Source organism: Nesoenas mayeri (assembly GCF_963082525.1).
Source record: "Nesoenas mayeri genome assembly, chromosome: 7".
Taxonomy (NCBI): domain Eukaryota; kingdom Metazoa; phylum Chordata; class Aves; order Columbiformes; family Columbidae; genus Nesoenas; species Nesoenas mayeri.
The window spans coordinates 13,913,139-13,928,894 of NC_137551.1; the positions used below are offsets into that span (position 1 = coordinate 13,913,139).

Sequence of the window (15,756 nt, forward strand, 5' to 3'; positions counted from 1 at the left end):
TAAAGGCTGGGTGGCAAGACAAAGGAGATCATAAAGGTCAGGTTTGTTAAGGTCCAGGAGCTGAGACAATCACTGTTTGGGATCTTTCAAATAGGAATTTGAGCAGTTTCAGATTTTCCTGAGCAATGGGAAGGCTGAAGCAGGTTGGGAAAGGGGTGCTAGAACAGGGGACCATGTCCCTCCTGATACCCACACAAACCTTTATCTTCCTCTCTGCTTTTACCATGTGCTGAGGCAAAGGGCTGTTTGATACACTGATATAGAAGAAAATCTTAGTTGTGTCATCCAAAAGAAAAGCATAGCTGATTTGATCAAGTTCTCATTTTATGTTGATATAAATTTAAACTACCAGGTAATTGTTTTGTTTACAAGTATGTGTCCATTGCACAAATACTTTTCATGGTTATCTATTATGCAGCTTTCACATAAAAATGAAGAGTCTATGGAGTCTGAGTAATCTGGATTGGGGACTGGAGTTTGTAGACTGAACTGATGCAGGTTTATTGCAGGGTTATGACGACACACATAAAAGATAAAGAAACTGGATGGATGATGTGACCTGTGATGGGAATCAAGTGCTGTGCAACTAGACAGAGCTGCACATGGGATCTGCTGGAATTAGGCTACAGTTCACTCCAGTGCTGTTACCTCTGAGCTGTAGTGCAGGTGGGTGCAGGAGGAACTATCTGCACATACCAGCATAGACATTAAGATCCAAGGTTTCTGTCACTATCTTTCTCTCTCCTTGTCCTTGCATCTCAGCTCCCACCCCCACACTGTGCTTGATGGGCAGGAGGAGAGAGAATACAGCTGTTATGCAAGAAAGAAAAAGATTCAGAGGACCGTGTGGGGTGTTTTTAGTGGTTGTTTTTGTTTGCTTCTTTGTTTTGTTTGTGTTTGTGTTTTTTTTTGTTTGTTGGTTTTACTACACATAGTAATGATTGTAACACCACTTTTTTGTTCCTTCTGTAGCAATATTGCATTATTTAGGTAATTGCACTTGTCTTGTATTTTCTTATATATGTCTTCTCTATTTCCTCTTCTGTTTCCTTTCCTTTATATTTCCAAATATATCAGATTTGAAAGTGAAAAGTTCTGAAATTCTTCTCTTGAGCTTATTTACAAGGAACTCCAAACAAATCCAGTTAAAGTAATTTAGGCAATGAGATTCAAATTCTTTTGAGATCACTTGAAGCTGAGCATAAAAAAAAAAAAGAAAAAGTATTTTGATTGGCTTAAGGTAAATTTATTTCTATTACTATTCTTGATAAATAATGATTAATCATTTCTTCAAACTAACGTTTTCTTCTGTAGTAAAAGCAAGCCAAAAATGTTTTGTCACAAACTTCCTGATGCTCTCTACTGTAGACTTGATGCACTAGATTTTGTTTGAATTTTTTTTACTGTGGAGTGCTGGTGGTTGCAGACATCACAGACAGAGTGCTAGGTCAATTAATGAGAAGTTCTACTGAAGGACACCTGAATACATGTCTGATTGGCAAAAGCACTCTGCACCTAAAGTGCCCATCACAACTGTCATGACTGCATTTTCAAAATAGCTCTTCACATTGAATGCTAAAACATAGTAGAGTTTTAGTCACTCCAGTTTCTTTGGCTCCTAGATGTTGAACCTCTGGAAAACACCAGCCCTTTGTGTCTCACGGGGCTCTCTCCTGAGTCTTCTCCAGTTTGTTCTGCTTTCACTGATTTCAGTTTGAGCTGTAAAGGAGAATGTAGCCTCTGATGTGCAATTCTGCACATACATAGATGAATTTCATCGATATTCAGGGTCCACTATTTAGTTTTGATAGATGTGATCAGATACTACATGCCGAAGTGATGCTAGCTTTATTTGCCTTTCTGTTTTTGAGTTTCAGTTGCAAGATAACATTAAGTGGGATTTTGTGTGTGTGTGTGTGTGTGTGCATTCTTTTTAGAAATAGTGGTTGCTTGGTTTTGGTGTTGCGGTGGTGTTTCGTTTTGTTTTGGGTTTTTTTTTAAGTTGTGAAAGTAAAGACATTCTTTAATATATAGCAGGTTTGCAGCAAGTAAGCACATAATATTTTGCTAATAATGCACGTGTAGCTTGAAAATCCTTTAATATATTTTTCCACAATATGGATTAGTACTTGTGCATTGTGATTTCAAAGTGATAAAGCATTTGGAAGATGTGGACAACATTTATTTCTGCAACAAGGTCACACTTTAAGAATTAATTTTGGAGTCACTGACAGGGAGTGTGTGCTCATTTTTTGAGGGATGGCCGTCTCTCTTTAATTTTTTGTACATTTCTGGAGCTTGAGTTGTTGTTTCTGTGCAGTTTTGGATGTGATACTGTGCTCTGCTGATATGGGGGAAGAAAGCAACCTATTGAAGGATGTGATTGTTTGTATCCACAGAGGAGTGTTTCACAGGAATGTGCTTCTTGAGTTAATATCACATGAGCTTTATCAGTTTGCTGATCAATTTTAGAGTTTTTTTCATTCAAATCTGAAGGATAACGGAAAAGCTCCAAGTGTTTCCACATCTATAGCACAATTTTGCAATCAAATAATTTTAAGTGTTATTTGATTAAATAAAATTTTGTCTGGCACAAATTGTCTAGTTATTACAAAATTATCTCTGTAAAGACAATACATTTTTTCATATTTTCACTAAGTTTTTTGCTTTAATCATAGATAAATGCATGGAAACAGTTCAAGCAAGTTTAGAACAAGAACTCTGTTACTATTAAAAAAAAATAGTCTTAATTTCTAGATAGCGTTAGGTTTTTGCTCATAATTTACTAATATTTTAGAATTTTAAAATTGATTATGCCAGCATTCTCCTATGGCTCATGCCAATTAGCATTCAGTTAGCCCTTGACAAAGAATGATCTCTGTTTTACATTACAAATGTGTATGTCTTGAATGTTTACGTTACAAATATTGACAACTTCAGTAAAGAGAGAACCATTAGCTAAGGCTAAATCACAACAAACACAAACAATATTGAAGATTTCCACTCCTTTTTCCTTAATGAATATCTTAATAGGACTTGGTATCTTCTCCCCCTCCCCACCTTTCATTTACAGCACAGGAATGAACATTTTAGGTTTTGCTTTGTTGTTGTTTGTTTGTTGTTGTTTTTAAAGGGTATTATGAGTAAACAAATACAAACTATTGTGTGAGTAATTTTAATTTCTACAAGATTCTTTCTAGTAGGGCTATTACATAATTCTAAAATGTCAGGACAGAAGCACTACGTGATCCTACAAGGACTGCAGGGAACCCTAGTTATACTGAGTCATTGTATATATTTTGCTGTTGACTTCACTAAACATTAAATTTAACTCTCTATTTGCTGTTGAATGTCCTTTTATGTTACCTCCTTTGTAGACTGCAATAGCAATATTAAAAATATATTGTAGAAAATGTTGAGATTTTTTGAGAAGGTTTTGTGTGGTTGTGGTTCTGTTTGCTTTGTTTTGTTTTTTCTATCTGGAGTTGCATTGTCAGAGGAAATCCAGTTGTTTGCAATCGCTTTTTTTTTTTTTTTAATGCATTTAATAATGGGGTCAGTGATTTAAAATAAGCATCTCTTTTGGTGGCTCAGTAAGTCAGTAGTTCTCAGAGAAATGACTGGTTACAAATGGATAACAAAATAAAGGAAAAGCTAATTTGCATGTTGATGTTAAATTTATAGAACGGATAATACACAACAGTAGACTTTAAAAAAATCTTTCAATGTGTAAGATCTGGCATTAAACCAAATGTGGTGTCTTAAATATTCCACCTTGATGATTGTTCATGTTTCAGCTGGGGTAAAGTTATTTTTTTTGGTAATGGCTGTTAGTGTGCTGTGTTTTGGATTTAGTATGAGAATAATGTTAAGTAGTCGAGGACTTTTCTGCTTCTCACACTGTGCCAGGTGCACAAGGAGCTGGAAAGGGCACAGCCAGGACAGCTGATCCAAACTGGCCAAAGGGATATTCCATACCATATGACATAGTGTTCAGTATATATTTTGGGGGAAGCTGGCTGGGGTAACCGTTGCTCGGGAACTGGCTAATGGGTGGCGAGCAATTGTATTGTGCATCACTTGTTTTATATCTTCTTTTATTATAATTGTTATTATTTTCCCTTTCTGTCCTATTAATAAACTGTCTTCACCTTAACCCACGAGGTTTGCATTATTCCAGCTGTCTCCCACATGCCGCTGCAGGAGGTTGAGTGAAAGCTACTTGTGGTGTTCAGTTTCCTGTGGGTTAAACTGCAACAATAATGCGCCAAGTAGTTGCCATATGTGTTTATAAGTGAGTGTTACAATGTAGCTACAAAATTAGTATGCCCTTCCACTAGTGACTTCAGAAAAGTTAAGCAGAATCTTCTTATCTCTTGTTCTCCTGGGTCATTTTTTTTTCACTTTCTCTATACCAGCTAAGGCTGTCTTTCTGGAAAAAAAAAAAAAAAAATGTTTACGATGAGGTGCATGCAGGTTTTAGACGTGTCCAGTGAAAACTGTTTCTAAGCCAGAATGCTGTGAGACAGATGGGCTGGGTGGGAACGGCGGCTGCTGCTGCTGCAGTCTGTGCAGAAACAGTTGCCACGAGTGCCACAGTTTCCCAGGATATCTTAAATCTCGCACTCTCTCTTTTCCTGCATTTGTCCTTTGCAATTACAGGCTTATTAATATCAGAGTATAATACTGGAAATAATGAACCTGTAGGCTTGAAGGGGGAGATAGTATTTATAGTATCCACGTTATGCCATGAAGATCATTCAATAAATTAACTATAATGAACCATCCAGTGCTGGTATAAACATGATGAAATAGATTAATGAGAGAGGAATACAAAGTCACTAACACTTCTTTAGACAAAGCTTTAGGCCTTAACCAAATAAAATAACATCTAAAAGGTTCCTACTGAATCTTTTTCACAATTCACAAACAGCTGCATTTTTTTTAAACCAACACCACGTTCCTAAATAAAAGATCTTGAAGCCTTCTTTTGAAATGTGAATTCTTGTTCATTTGATTACACAGTGGTATCTGATACTTGGCAGTGGTGTATCCATTTAGAGTACGGGAGTCACGCATAAAGTGATGCTGATAGTGAGGCAAGAAAAATAGAGCAAAAGTGCCTAGAAATGCTTTTGTTCCAATTTAGCTGAGAAGATTCCAGCAGAAATCAATAGCCCCTGCTGCTTTTGCATGAAACACCTGGTCACTTAGCATAAAAAAAGGAGAAAAAAAAAACAACCAAAAAACACCAACCTTAAGGGATTATGGTTTATTGACATTTATGCACTGGATTCAAGGACACCTGAATGCATAACAGAAGTTCCTTTTTCTTGCCTACAAATATTTGGGTCCATTACCCATGTTCAAAGGCTAGAAGTGAATTAAGGGGCTTAGGGGCTTACTCATAATTTTGTGAATGCCCAGGTTTTATCAATTATTATTAAAAAAAAAAAAAAAAAGAAAGCAAACAATAACAACAACAGCAACAGTTCACAATGGACTGGACTTAGCAGGCTTCTGAAGCAATGAAGGACAATTCAATTCAGGGCTTTGTTAGGAGATAAAATAAAAGGAGGGGAAGAACAGATTAGACAATAGGATTTATTATTTATTAGAAAAAGAATCAATAAAACTATGTAGGCTTTACAGTATTTTCCATTGTTTTGTTCTAGCTTTAGTTCTATTTTAAAAAAAAGCTTTTGGATTTTTTTTTTTTCAATATTTAATGAAGCTGTATCAGAGGTCGTTTCATCATGAGTGCGACCTGAAATAACAGCAGGATTGTAACCTTTTAGAAAACTCACATATCCTGTGAGTATATCCAACAGAAAATACTAAATAGGTCTAGGGATTTCTAGGATATTAATTATTAACACAGCTTCCGAGTGTTCGTGAATGACCTTTGTAGCTAAGACATCTATCTTTGCAGACCAGAGATCAACTGAACACGGAGCATTGTTTCTTTTTGCATCAACCTGGTTACCCTTGCACAAATATTTCCAAGACAGAAAAGGCCACAATTTAAAACTGAACCTTAATGAGACTTTATTTGTTAAAAAAAAAGACATATTATTCAACATAAGGAGGGCTTTCTGAGGCTGCCATAAGAAGCTGTAAACATCATTACTTACATCTGTCATGTTTAATTTAAAAGACCATGGACAGAACTCAAAACTATGTAAGAAAAGCTTGAAATCCCATGCAAGTGGAGAAGATGAAGTATCACAGATTGACTGTTTAGAAATAAAACAGGCAGGTAATTTTGATGGAAACATTTTGACTCCAGCCCCACATCATTCTTCATAGGCAGAGCACCATGTCACTCTTCTGGAAGTGTCAGAAAGTCCTGATCTGGCAGGCTGGCTTGGTGCAATGGCTGACCAAAGTTTATTAAAAAATTCATATTGGCAAAGAAGTCCAATTACTTGTCTAGTTTCCATTAGCACTGAAATAAATTAAGCTACGCTGTAGCTGTATCTTCAGTGGCAATTTTGCCAGTATAAAATGTCACGTGCTCAGTCTTAGCTCTGCTCTGACACTGCTGAATTGGCAGAAGTTTCTGCTATGGACTTGATTTAATCTTGAATAATGTTTAACAGAGAAGTGATTAAAATAAAATAGAACAAAGCCTCTGAAGAATATATTTAATCTAAAACTTTAAAATGCTGACCTTGGCAAGGTAGTTTTGAGTTAATTATGGTAGGAGGGTGTAACTTGCACTTCAGACACCATGCTCTGAGAATTCAGTACGTCACTACCTCAAAGCCATGCTTTGGGATATGGTGCATCTCCTTAGTTCTGCTTTTGTCCTTTGGGGCCATATCAGATTACTTTGGTCTATGTAACATGACTGCCTTCATAAAGGTATTTCCACAGATTGTTTTTTCAGAGCAGGCTGACAAATATGTGTGTTCTCTAAAGCCATATCGAGTTGCTGCTCATCAAACAGTTTTAGTTACCTTTTATAATTATCGTAAGTGCTTTCAAGTAATAATGTCTTCAGTTTCCCTTATTTAAAAGGGATAGGAATATCATATCTGATAACTGTTGTTTATACTTATGGTTTTTTCCCTAAGCAAATTTTAAATGGTCATTTAAGCTCTCCTGTGTAAAATTGACCCTAAAAGGTAAACAGGCTACCTTTTTTCTACATTAAGATATTTTTATTATATAAAACCTGATCATTCTTGATGTGATCATCACTATTTGCATTTGAAAACAACTTGTGCTGTTTCCACAAGTCATTATATTTCACTTCAGAGTTTGCTTGCAGTCATTAAAAATATAGTAGTAAAATATAGTAGTTTTTATATAGCCTGCATTATTTTTTTTTTTTTTTTTTTTAAGATGCTGCTATTGGGGGGAAATGGTAGGACCTTAAATCCTGAAAACTTTGAACTTAAATATTTTCTCGGGGGGGGGGGTGGGGGGGTGGTGCGGGGAACAAAGAAACAAAGAAAACAAACCAAGTACAAAAAGGAAACCCAAAAAAACAAACAAAACAACTCCAAACAAACAACAAAAAGTGTGAACAAATAGACACTCATCCCCACACACACAACCCAAAACCAGCAACATCAAAAAAAAACCCCACAAGACCATAATGTTGTATACAAACATCAGGATGTGGATTTTCTTATCCTCTTCAGATGTATTTTGTTAATCTTCACTTAGTCTGGATAACAAAGAAAACTTGTAGCACTACTTTATTTAATATACACTAAGAATTAAGAAGTTACTTTGAAAGATTTTTTTTTTTTAATTATCTGAATTGTCTTTTAGAATCACACAGGTATCTTGTATTTCAGTGTTTTTGCTTTCAACCCTGGTATTAGTGTGGTACATATTTACTTTGTACTGAGTGAAAACTTTTTAGCACAGCCTGTTGTGATACGACAAGGGGTAATGGATTTAATCTGGAAGAGGGGAGATTCAAGTTAAACATGAGGAAGAAATTATTTACAATGAAGGTAGTGGAATGCAGGCCCAGGTTGCCCAGAGAGGTGGTAGATGCCCTGTCTCTGAAGACATTCAAGGCCAGGCTGGACAGGGGTTTGAGCAACCTGATCTGGTTGAAGACGGCCCTGCTCAGTGCAGGGCAGGGTGGTCTACATGGGCCTTGAAGGTCCCTTCTAACCCAAACTATTCTCTGAGCAAAAAGCAAATGAATTTTTAAAATAATCTTAAGTTTGTAAAGTTCAATGTGCATTGAGCAGAGCTTCATGTCTTTGACAGCAGGCAACGGAACATTTTGTGACAGTCTGTATGGTATATAATGAAATGTTCCCTTATAATTTTAATTTATAGTGGTGCATTAGATCCTGGTCCTTGTCCCCGCCAAGTGAGTAGGAATTTAAACTTTGAGAATTAAGACTGTATATGAAGATTGAGCTATGGCTCATGGAAATCATTGTCTACTTTGGAAATCACACTTCTTTAGAAAAATCATTGTCTTAGTGAAGAAAATTAAAATATCTGTTAGTCACACATCCTTCCTCTGAAAATTTCAGTTTATTGTCGATTAATCCAACTGGATTGGAAAGGTTAAAGAGATGTATTAGAAGACAGGAATGAGAGCTCAACCTGACATACTGTCAGCTTACTTCAAATCTCATTATCTAACTACATATTCCAACTGTAACCAGTTTTTTAAATTGTGTTATGGAGGGGTGTTTGAATGGGTCTATAGACATTTACAGATGGTGTACCTGAAATGAAACAACCTGTGGTGCATTGCTTGTATTTAAGTTCTGGGCTAATTTTTGTAATTGGTGAATCAAATGAGCATTGTCTTTAGGATTTTGGCCTTGCTTTTTCTTTCATTTTTTTTTTGTGGGTTTTATGAGAGCTTTATTAGGCTGTTACTATATTAATTACTTTTGCCTATTTTTCATGGAAAAGTTATGTATTGTATTTAAAACCATATTTTGGTGTATAAAAACAGAAATATTCTTTTTTTTTTTTTTTTCCATAGATACTACAACGTATTCCACTGAGCGATCTGAGCACTTTAAGCCATGCAAAGACAAGGATCTTGCATATTGTCTCAATGAAGGGGAATGCTTTGTGATTGAAACCTTAACAGGCTCACATAAACACTGCCGGTAAGTCACTTGCAAAGAAGTTGCAAAAAAAGTCTTCTGCCTAAAGGATCTAGCATTAGACAAAATGCACTTTCAGACTTAAACCATTATAAAGCAATGGAATTTGCCTGCAATTTGATTGCATACCTCACAGTTGGTTGGTTTTGTTTGTTTTTTTAAGTGGCCTGCAATATTTGTAAATACAAATATGGAAACACAAAAAGTGGCATTTTGATTACTTTTATAGATAAGAAAAATCTTCAATATTCTTTTCTAATCCTATAAACAAGTAAAGATTAATGTTTTGTTTTGATTTTTTACATATTAACATCTTATGTTCCTCTACCTACTAGAAGCGTTCCTCCTTTTGGATACTCAAAATAGAGTTTTGACATTAGCTGCATGCACTGCTCATTGAAAGAGTTGTTCAGTTAGTAGTTTTAAGAATTAAGGTTTCTTAAGTTTAACTACTGAAAGATAAAATGAACTATAATAGCCAGCTGAACCTGCAATATAGCTATTGTACAGTTTTATGCTCTCAAACTTCTGGTAATATCTATGACCATCTTGAATGTATTTAGAATAATATCAGGAAAGAAAAACAGATTGCCAAATATAATTATTCTAGGCGTAGTAGCCAGTATAAGGGGGTGACATGCAGTACTTTAACTTCTTCCTAAAAATGAGAATAAAAATATGTTGACCTATTCAAATAGCTTTTTCAACAGAAGCGGTCCAAAATAGTAACCTGTGCTTCCGATGTTCAGTCTGCTCCTAAGACATTGTATTTGGCAAACAGGTGTATCTAAGAGGCTTATATGCCCAAATTCTAAACTGAGTGTCTCAATGTGTAGATATATCTAATATAAACAATAAAACGCAATAAGATACTCAGAAGCTTTTCTGAATGATTTGGGACTTAAGCTGCTAAATCTCACTGAAAGTAGGAAAAAAGTAATAAAATCATATGTGTCTGGTTTGGAAGTGGAAATGTATGGATTTAAAGATTGCTGAGAATCTCCTTATAATCAGAAGAATATTCCTAAGATTTTTATTTTTAAGACTGCTGGTAATTTTTTTCCCATGTGATTGTATATGCTTCAATGACCATTCGTTTCTCCTCTTAATTTTGTTTTCTTATGTTATGCTTATTAAATTAAATATTTTGAGCGGAAATAATGGAAAAATGATGAACTTTTCAGCTTCTATCATAAAACTTTACTTTTTTTTGTGCTATTTTGTTTTTGTTTTTCCTTCTCAAAGCATGTGTGTGATTTTTCAGTCTTTCTTAGAAGTATCACAAGCTGCGAACAAGGGAATTACATCACTCAAATATTTAATCATTTTTCTTTGTCAGAATATTTAAACTAGATAAAACCGATAGAGATTAATAGCAGGGAGAAATTTATATATACAAGATTTTTTTATTTAGCTGGTAAATTTAATAGCTAATTCTTTTGAACAGACTGTTTTAGTAAATTGCATGGATTACACTTTTAAATGTCTGCAGGAATATATATCATAGGAGATCTGTCTTCTTTTGTTGTTGTTTGACTTTCAAGATCTTTCCTGTTATCTGCTTTTGCCAAATTCCTGTTTATTTCCTGTGATTCTAATGACACAGACAGACTAATGGTTAGAAGCTTTTCTATCCAGGTTTTTCCCCTTAACTGAACAAACCAGAGTGTTTTCATTTGTTCCAGTTGGGTGAAAGTTTTTTCACCACTTTCTCTTGTGTAATTCTTACATAGAGAAATACAGGTATCATTTGTGAGTCTATTAGCTCCCCTCTGCAACAGATTTGCATTGCTTGTACAACTTTCAGGCATCGAAACATTCTCTGGGAATTAAACATCTGCTTATTCCAGTGGATACTTTGAAGTGTTCAACATGAAAAGACGCGTATAAGGCAATAAAAATTCATATAGTAAGAGAAGACATTTTAAAATGTTACAAGGTGATTAAACTAGTTATAATGCTTTGTTTAATTCTGTAAGGACCTTCAACACTGCAAGCAGCAGCTTGTTCAGAATCACTTCTATGATACTGACATGTATGTCATTAATGAAGAGAAACAGTTTAATTTGACCTTAAAATTCTGTACCTCTACTGTGGTAATAGACTATATGTCTCTTTGTCAGTGCCAGTGCTGTAGTGAGTGGCATGCAGGCGTTTTTCTATCTGTAGTTTAGAACAGTGCTCTGAAATAGCAGCTGGAATGTACACATATGGAAAAATACAATATTGATGTACTGTATTTGTCCTCTAACTAGGGGGAAAAAAAAAAAAAAGTAATTTTCCCTGAGAATGAGTTATGGAATTCCCATTGCAATTAAAAGAATCATTTGCATATGGAATTATGGTGTCTTAGTGAAATGATACTTTGTTCTTAGAATCAGGCTGCATTATGTATTCTCACTGGGAGTTTGATTTTGCATATATTCTGGGAACAGAGCACCAATTTACTGAAATGGGAATTTGCCATGTGGAACAGCTGCAGATAAAAGACCTTGATGAAGCAAAAAACTTTCATCCCACTTTGTCACATTTAAAGAGTGTTATTAGATGATAAGCTTAGGTGGTTGTTCTTGTGTATACATATTTAAGGACAAATATGCTAACGATTGTTAAATAATTATTTTATAGCAATTAATAAATATTGGAGTTATATCCTGGACTTCCTCTGTATCCTCATGAACCACACTGTCAGTGCAAACAGTCTCAGCTGGCAGTTCAAGCGCATTTCAGAGGTGACCAAATTCATCACGCTCTTGTTGGACAGTAGGAGGATATGTCAAACTCCAGCAGTCAGTAATGACCTTGGCAGCTGGATGTTGTGAAGCATCAGCTCTGCAGTTTTGTTCTATTTTGTGAGATACATGGCTTATCTAGTTTGAACCTGTAGTTGTGGAGAGTGGGACTAACATGTATGCTTGGTAACAGGAGGCCATGTTGTGGGAGTCCACTAGGAATACAGTAAACACAGAGGTCTGAAGCAGCCCTGCTCATGCATCTTCCATTCTTACCACCTACCTGGGAGGTGCCCTCAAGTCATAGGATATTTTTGTTTTTAGCTTAGTTTACAACTGGAGAAAAAAAATATAAGAATGTTTATAGTTTCAAATTCTGTAATTTCATTTTTCCTTGAACTTTTACATTGTACTTGCTGCCTCTCTGTGAAAATTTGCCTGGGGATGTAAACTGGCAGAGTTCTCCCAAATGGTTATGTAACAAACAAGTTACACCGGATGTTGTTTGTGATATTTTAAAGGTGTGACTTCAGTATTTATTTTTGTGAATGGTTTAACAACAGCTTGTTTTAAGGATAGGGTAGGGCAACAGTAGGGAAACTTCATATTTAGCTTTTCCATATGCTGAACCCTTTTTCCTGTGGCCTTAGTGAGAATTTAAGCAGAATGGTGAGGGGGCTTTTAGTTGTTATTTACACAAAACAAATCAAGTTCACAGTCAACACTGACACATTGGCATTTAACTGGGTATTGCATAATGAAGGCTTTAAAAATAGAAGTTCAGGTTTTGCCTGTACAATTTTATTTCAAAGACTATCTCAGGCCATTCTGGGTTTTTGCGGTGGCTGTGTTGAGGGGGTGGGGGGTTGTTTGTTTGGGGTTTTTATTTGGTGGGGTTTTTTTTGTTGATAGTGTTGGTTTTTTCGGGTTGTTTTTTTTTTTTTTTTGTAATCCTTCTATTTTTCTTTTTTTTTTTTCCCTTTTAGTCGCTTCAGTTTCTTCTGATTACCCAGTTAGGACTGGAAAACACCGGATAAATGAATGGCTGAAACTTTTGAGAGGAGATGAGGATTGCCCTGTTAAATTTACCTTCTGAAATAAGCCATTGAGACTATTGTGTACTTACTGGAAATTTTGGCATTGAAAACAAACTCTAACATACTCTTTATGGATTTGAGTATGTTGGATGTGAGATTCCTTTTGTCTTTTTTTTTTTTTTTTTTTCTGTCCTTTTATCCTGTCCTTCATCTCTCCTTCAGAAAGCAAGCAGTAGTAAAATGCATAGTAAACAAAACATCATTCCCAGTTAACCAAATTACAGCAGGTTATACAGATGCATCCAAAGGGCACTACTGTGGTTACTGTCCCAGAGGTTTCAGCTTTTGTAGGACAATCTACTTGTGATGCATCTATTTTGTCCTGAAGAATTTCGACCTTGGTGATCTTTCTCATTTCAACGTATAAAAATTTCTATTTTTACACTTAGTTGATTAACAAGTGATACCAGCATTGCTGAGCTTTGTTTAAAATCTGTCTTGAGACCAGAAGTATTGAATTCCCTTGTAATGAAGGTCCAGTTTGTATGTTTATATGCTGACAGGTTTTATTGTGAGTCTTTTGCATAGTAGTAACTGTAATCTAGGCATAGCCCTTGCTGTCAGTAAAAACAGGAGAAAGGGATCAAACAGGTTGGACTTTAGAACATCTCTGAGCATGTCATATGATACATGCACTTAACCATAAGATAAAAATCGAAAAAGATAAGATCATTTCCCTGCTTCAGTTACATGGTATGTTACATAGGCTTTTGCAGTCTGATGTAGGTGTTTTAAAATACCAGCTACCCCATTTTGTGTGTTGTCCCTATCTTTTATTATAGTGATGCTTTCCCGGAGCACTTCCAACATGTTACTAATGCAAACTCAGAAAATGATTTGCTATTTAATAATATTGAATAAATGAAACACTTCATTCATGTCATAATATTACAAGGTTAGTTTCATCAAAAATAACCCATTTCCCTAGGCTGAGAATGTCACATACAACTACAAGAATTCTAAGGAGGAATAAAGCTGTGCTTAAAATTCAGGATACTTCCCATGTCAAGGGCAATCAACAGACAACCTATTGTGAAAATTATTGCCTTATGAGCATAGTTGTAGCATGTATCTAGATTATATTTGTGTAGTTGCACACACCATTAGCTGGAAATGCTGCCATTTTTACTTTCATGTTTACTTTAAAAAAGCTGAGGTGAACTTGAAATACTACATTAGGTAGCAGTTGTTAAGCAGCTATATTTTAATATAGATATCACATTGTATTTCTATTGCATCACCTGCTTATTCACCAGTGGTTTTACTTAGGGCTGCCTTTAGCAACGTGGTTGTTTCTGTTAATCTGATATTACGCTATAGGAATTGAATAATAGCAAATATTTTTAAATCTAAAGATTGAGTCTTCTAACATTCTCCCCTGGTGAAACAGTGCAAGAACATATTATTTGATACGCACACTAAACATGGCTGTATTGAATAACACCCAAATCATGCTGTTATACTCTAACATTCAAAAGATAGAGGTTCTTGAGAAAGCTTCTTGTCAAAGTACTTTAATTACTAATTAATTTTCACAATCTCAACACTCCATTTTACAGTGCTTTTTATTTACATATTTTCTCCTGGCTTATTGCAATTAGCAGATATTTACCTTTTTCATCTTCTCTAAATTCTGCAATAAAAAATACTTCAAGCTTGATGCAAATTGAAGTGTTAAGAAATTCAATTACTTTCAAATATCTGCAAAACTGAGTGTTTTAATGCAGCAGTGTAACAGTGTGTATTTCAAACATCATGACAGACGTTTCCCTTGATGTGTTTATAGAAATTCACCCTTCAGCACATGCTTAAGTTTTTGAGAACTGTGATATTTTCTTACTGTTTTTGCTGTTCACATAGTATCATTCCTTCAAGAAGCTCTATGCACCAGATAAGTCAGTGGCAAAACATCTAATATCATTTATCCCTCAAAAACAATTTCTGAAAATAAGTTTCTATTAGTTGTCTTACTTAAGCCAGAATAAATTAATTTCATGGTAAAAAGTAATGCAGAAAAAAATAATGCTTTGTATTTAGTGATAGTTTTAGGTTTCTATTGGCATGCTATAGTCTATCTTCATAGTATTTTGGGTTTTATTTGTTTTCTACTGGGAACCTTGAACAGGCCACATTTTCTAATAATTTTCTTTTGAAAAAGCTTTGATTACTAACCAGTATAATTTCCTGGTTCCATTTCCACCTTTTGAAGTAATGAAGTTTACACTCCTGCTTAAGGTTATGATGGAGGTGCACTTCTCCAGTTAGAGCAATAAGGTAAAAGCCATGATACACATAGAATGCATGTCCAGGTATTTAAATTACACACTAACTTAATTCACCAGTGATTCATTTGATTTAAGAAAATATCCACAAAAAAAAAAAATCAAATTTGTAGTCCATTTCATCTTGTTTGAAATACTTCTTCAAATTAATATTTTTGAAAGAGTTTGAGGAAGAAGAAACAAAGGAGAAATGGCATAGCTAGGCATCTAAAGTTAATTTTGAAGCTTAAGAGAATCTATATATTTTAAACTTATATCAGCATAGAGGATGCAGAAACTGAGGAATTATTTTCTCTTTCCCAGAATACCAAAAGACTAATGTAAATCCATTTTCAGTTAACATAAAGTATGGGAAGACATAATTACAGGCTTAACACATCCTTCTGCCTACTTTTATTTATTTATTTATTTATTTTTTAAGCCACGGATTTTTATTTCACAGACAACAACTATCAAACACTGTTACTTCTTTCATTTACATATATACATAGTTATTTCCCTAATGTAAGAGAAGCATCAATTCTTAGAACAATGAGCAATG

General features: G+C 34.9%; 1 protein-coding gene across 2 annotated transcripts in view; it reads left to right on the forward strand.

The window, feature by feature from the left end:
- The window catches only part of NRG3 (neuregulin 3), a gene marked incomplete at its 3' end in the record, with an annotated part of 399,953 nt that overhangs the window by 159,092 nt on the left and 225,105 nt on the right, over positions 1-15,756 (forward strand). For both annotated transcript variants that reach the window (XM_080348152.1, XM_080348153.1), the window contains exon 2: positions 8,978-9,107. In XM_080348152.1, the coding sequence (XP_080204278.1) occupies positions 8,978-9,107 (130 nt within the window). The remainder of the gene's footprint in view (positions 1-8,977; positions 9,108-15,756) is intronic.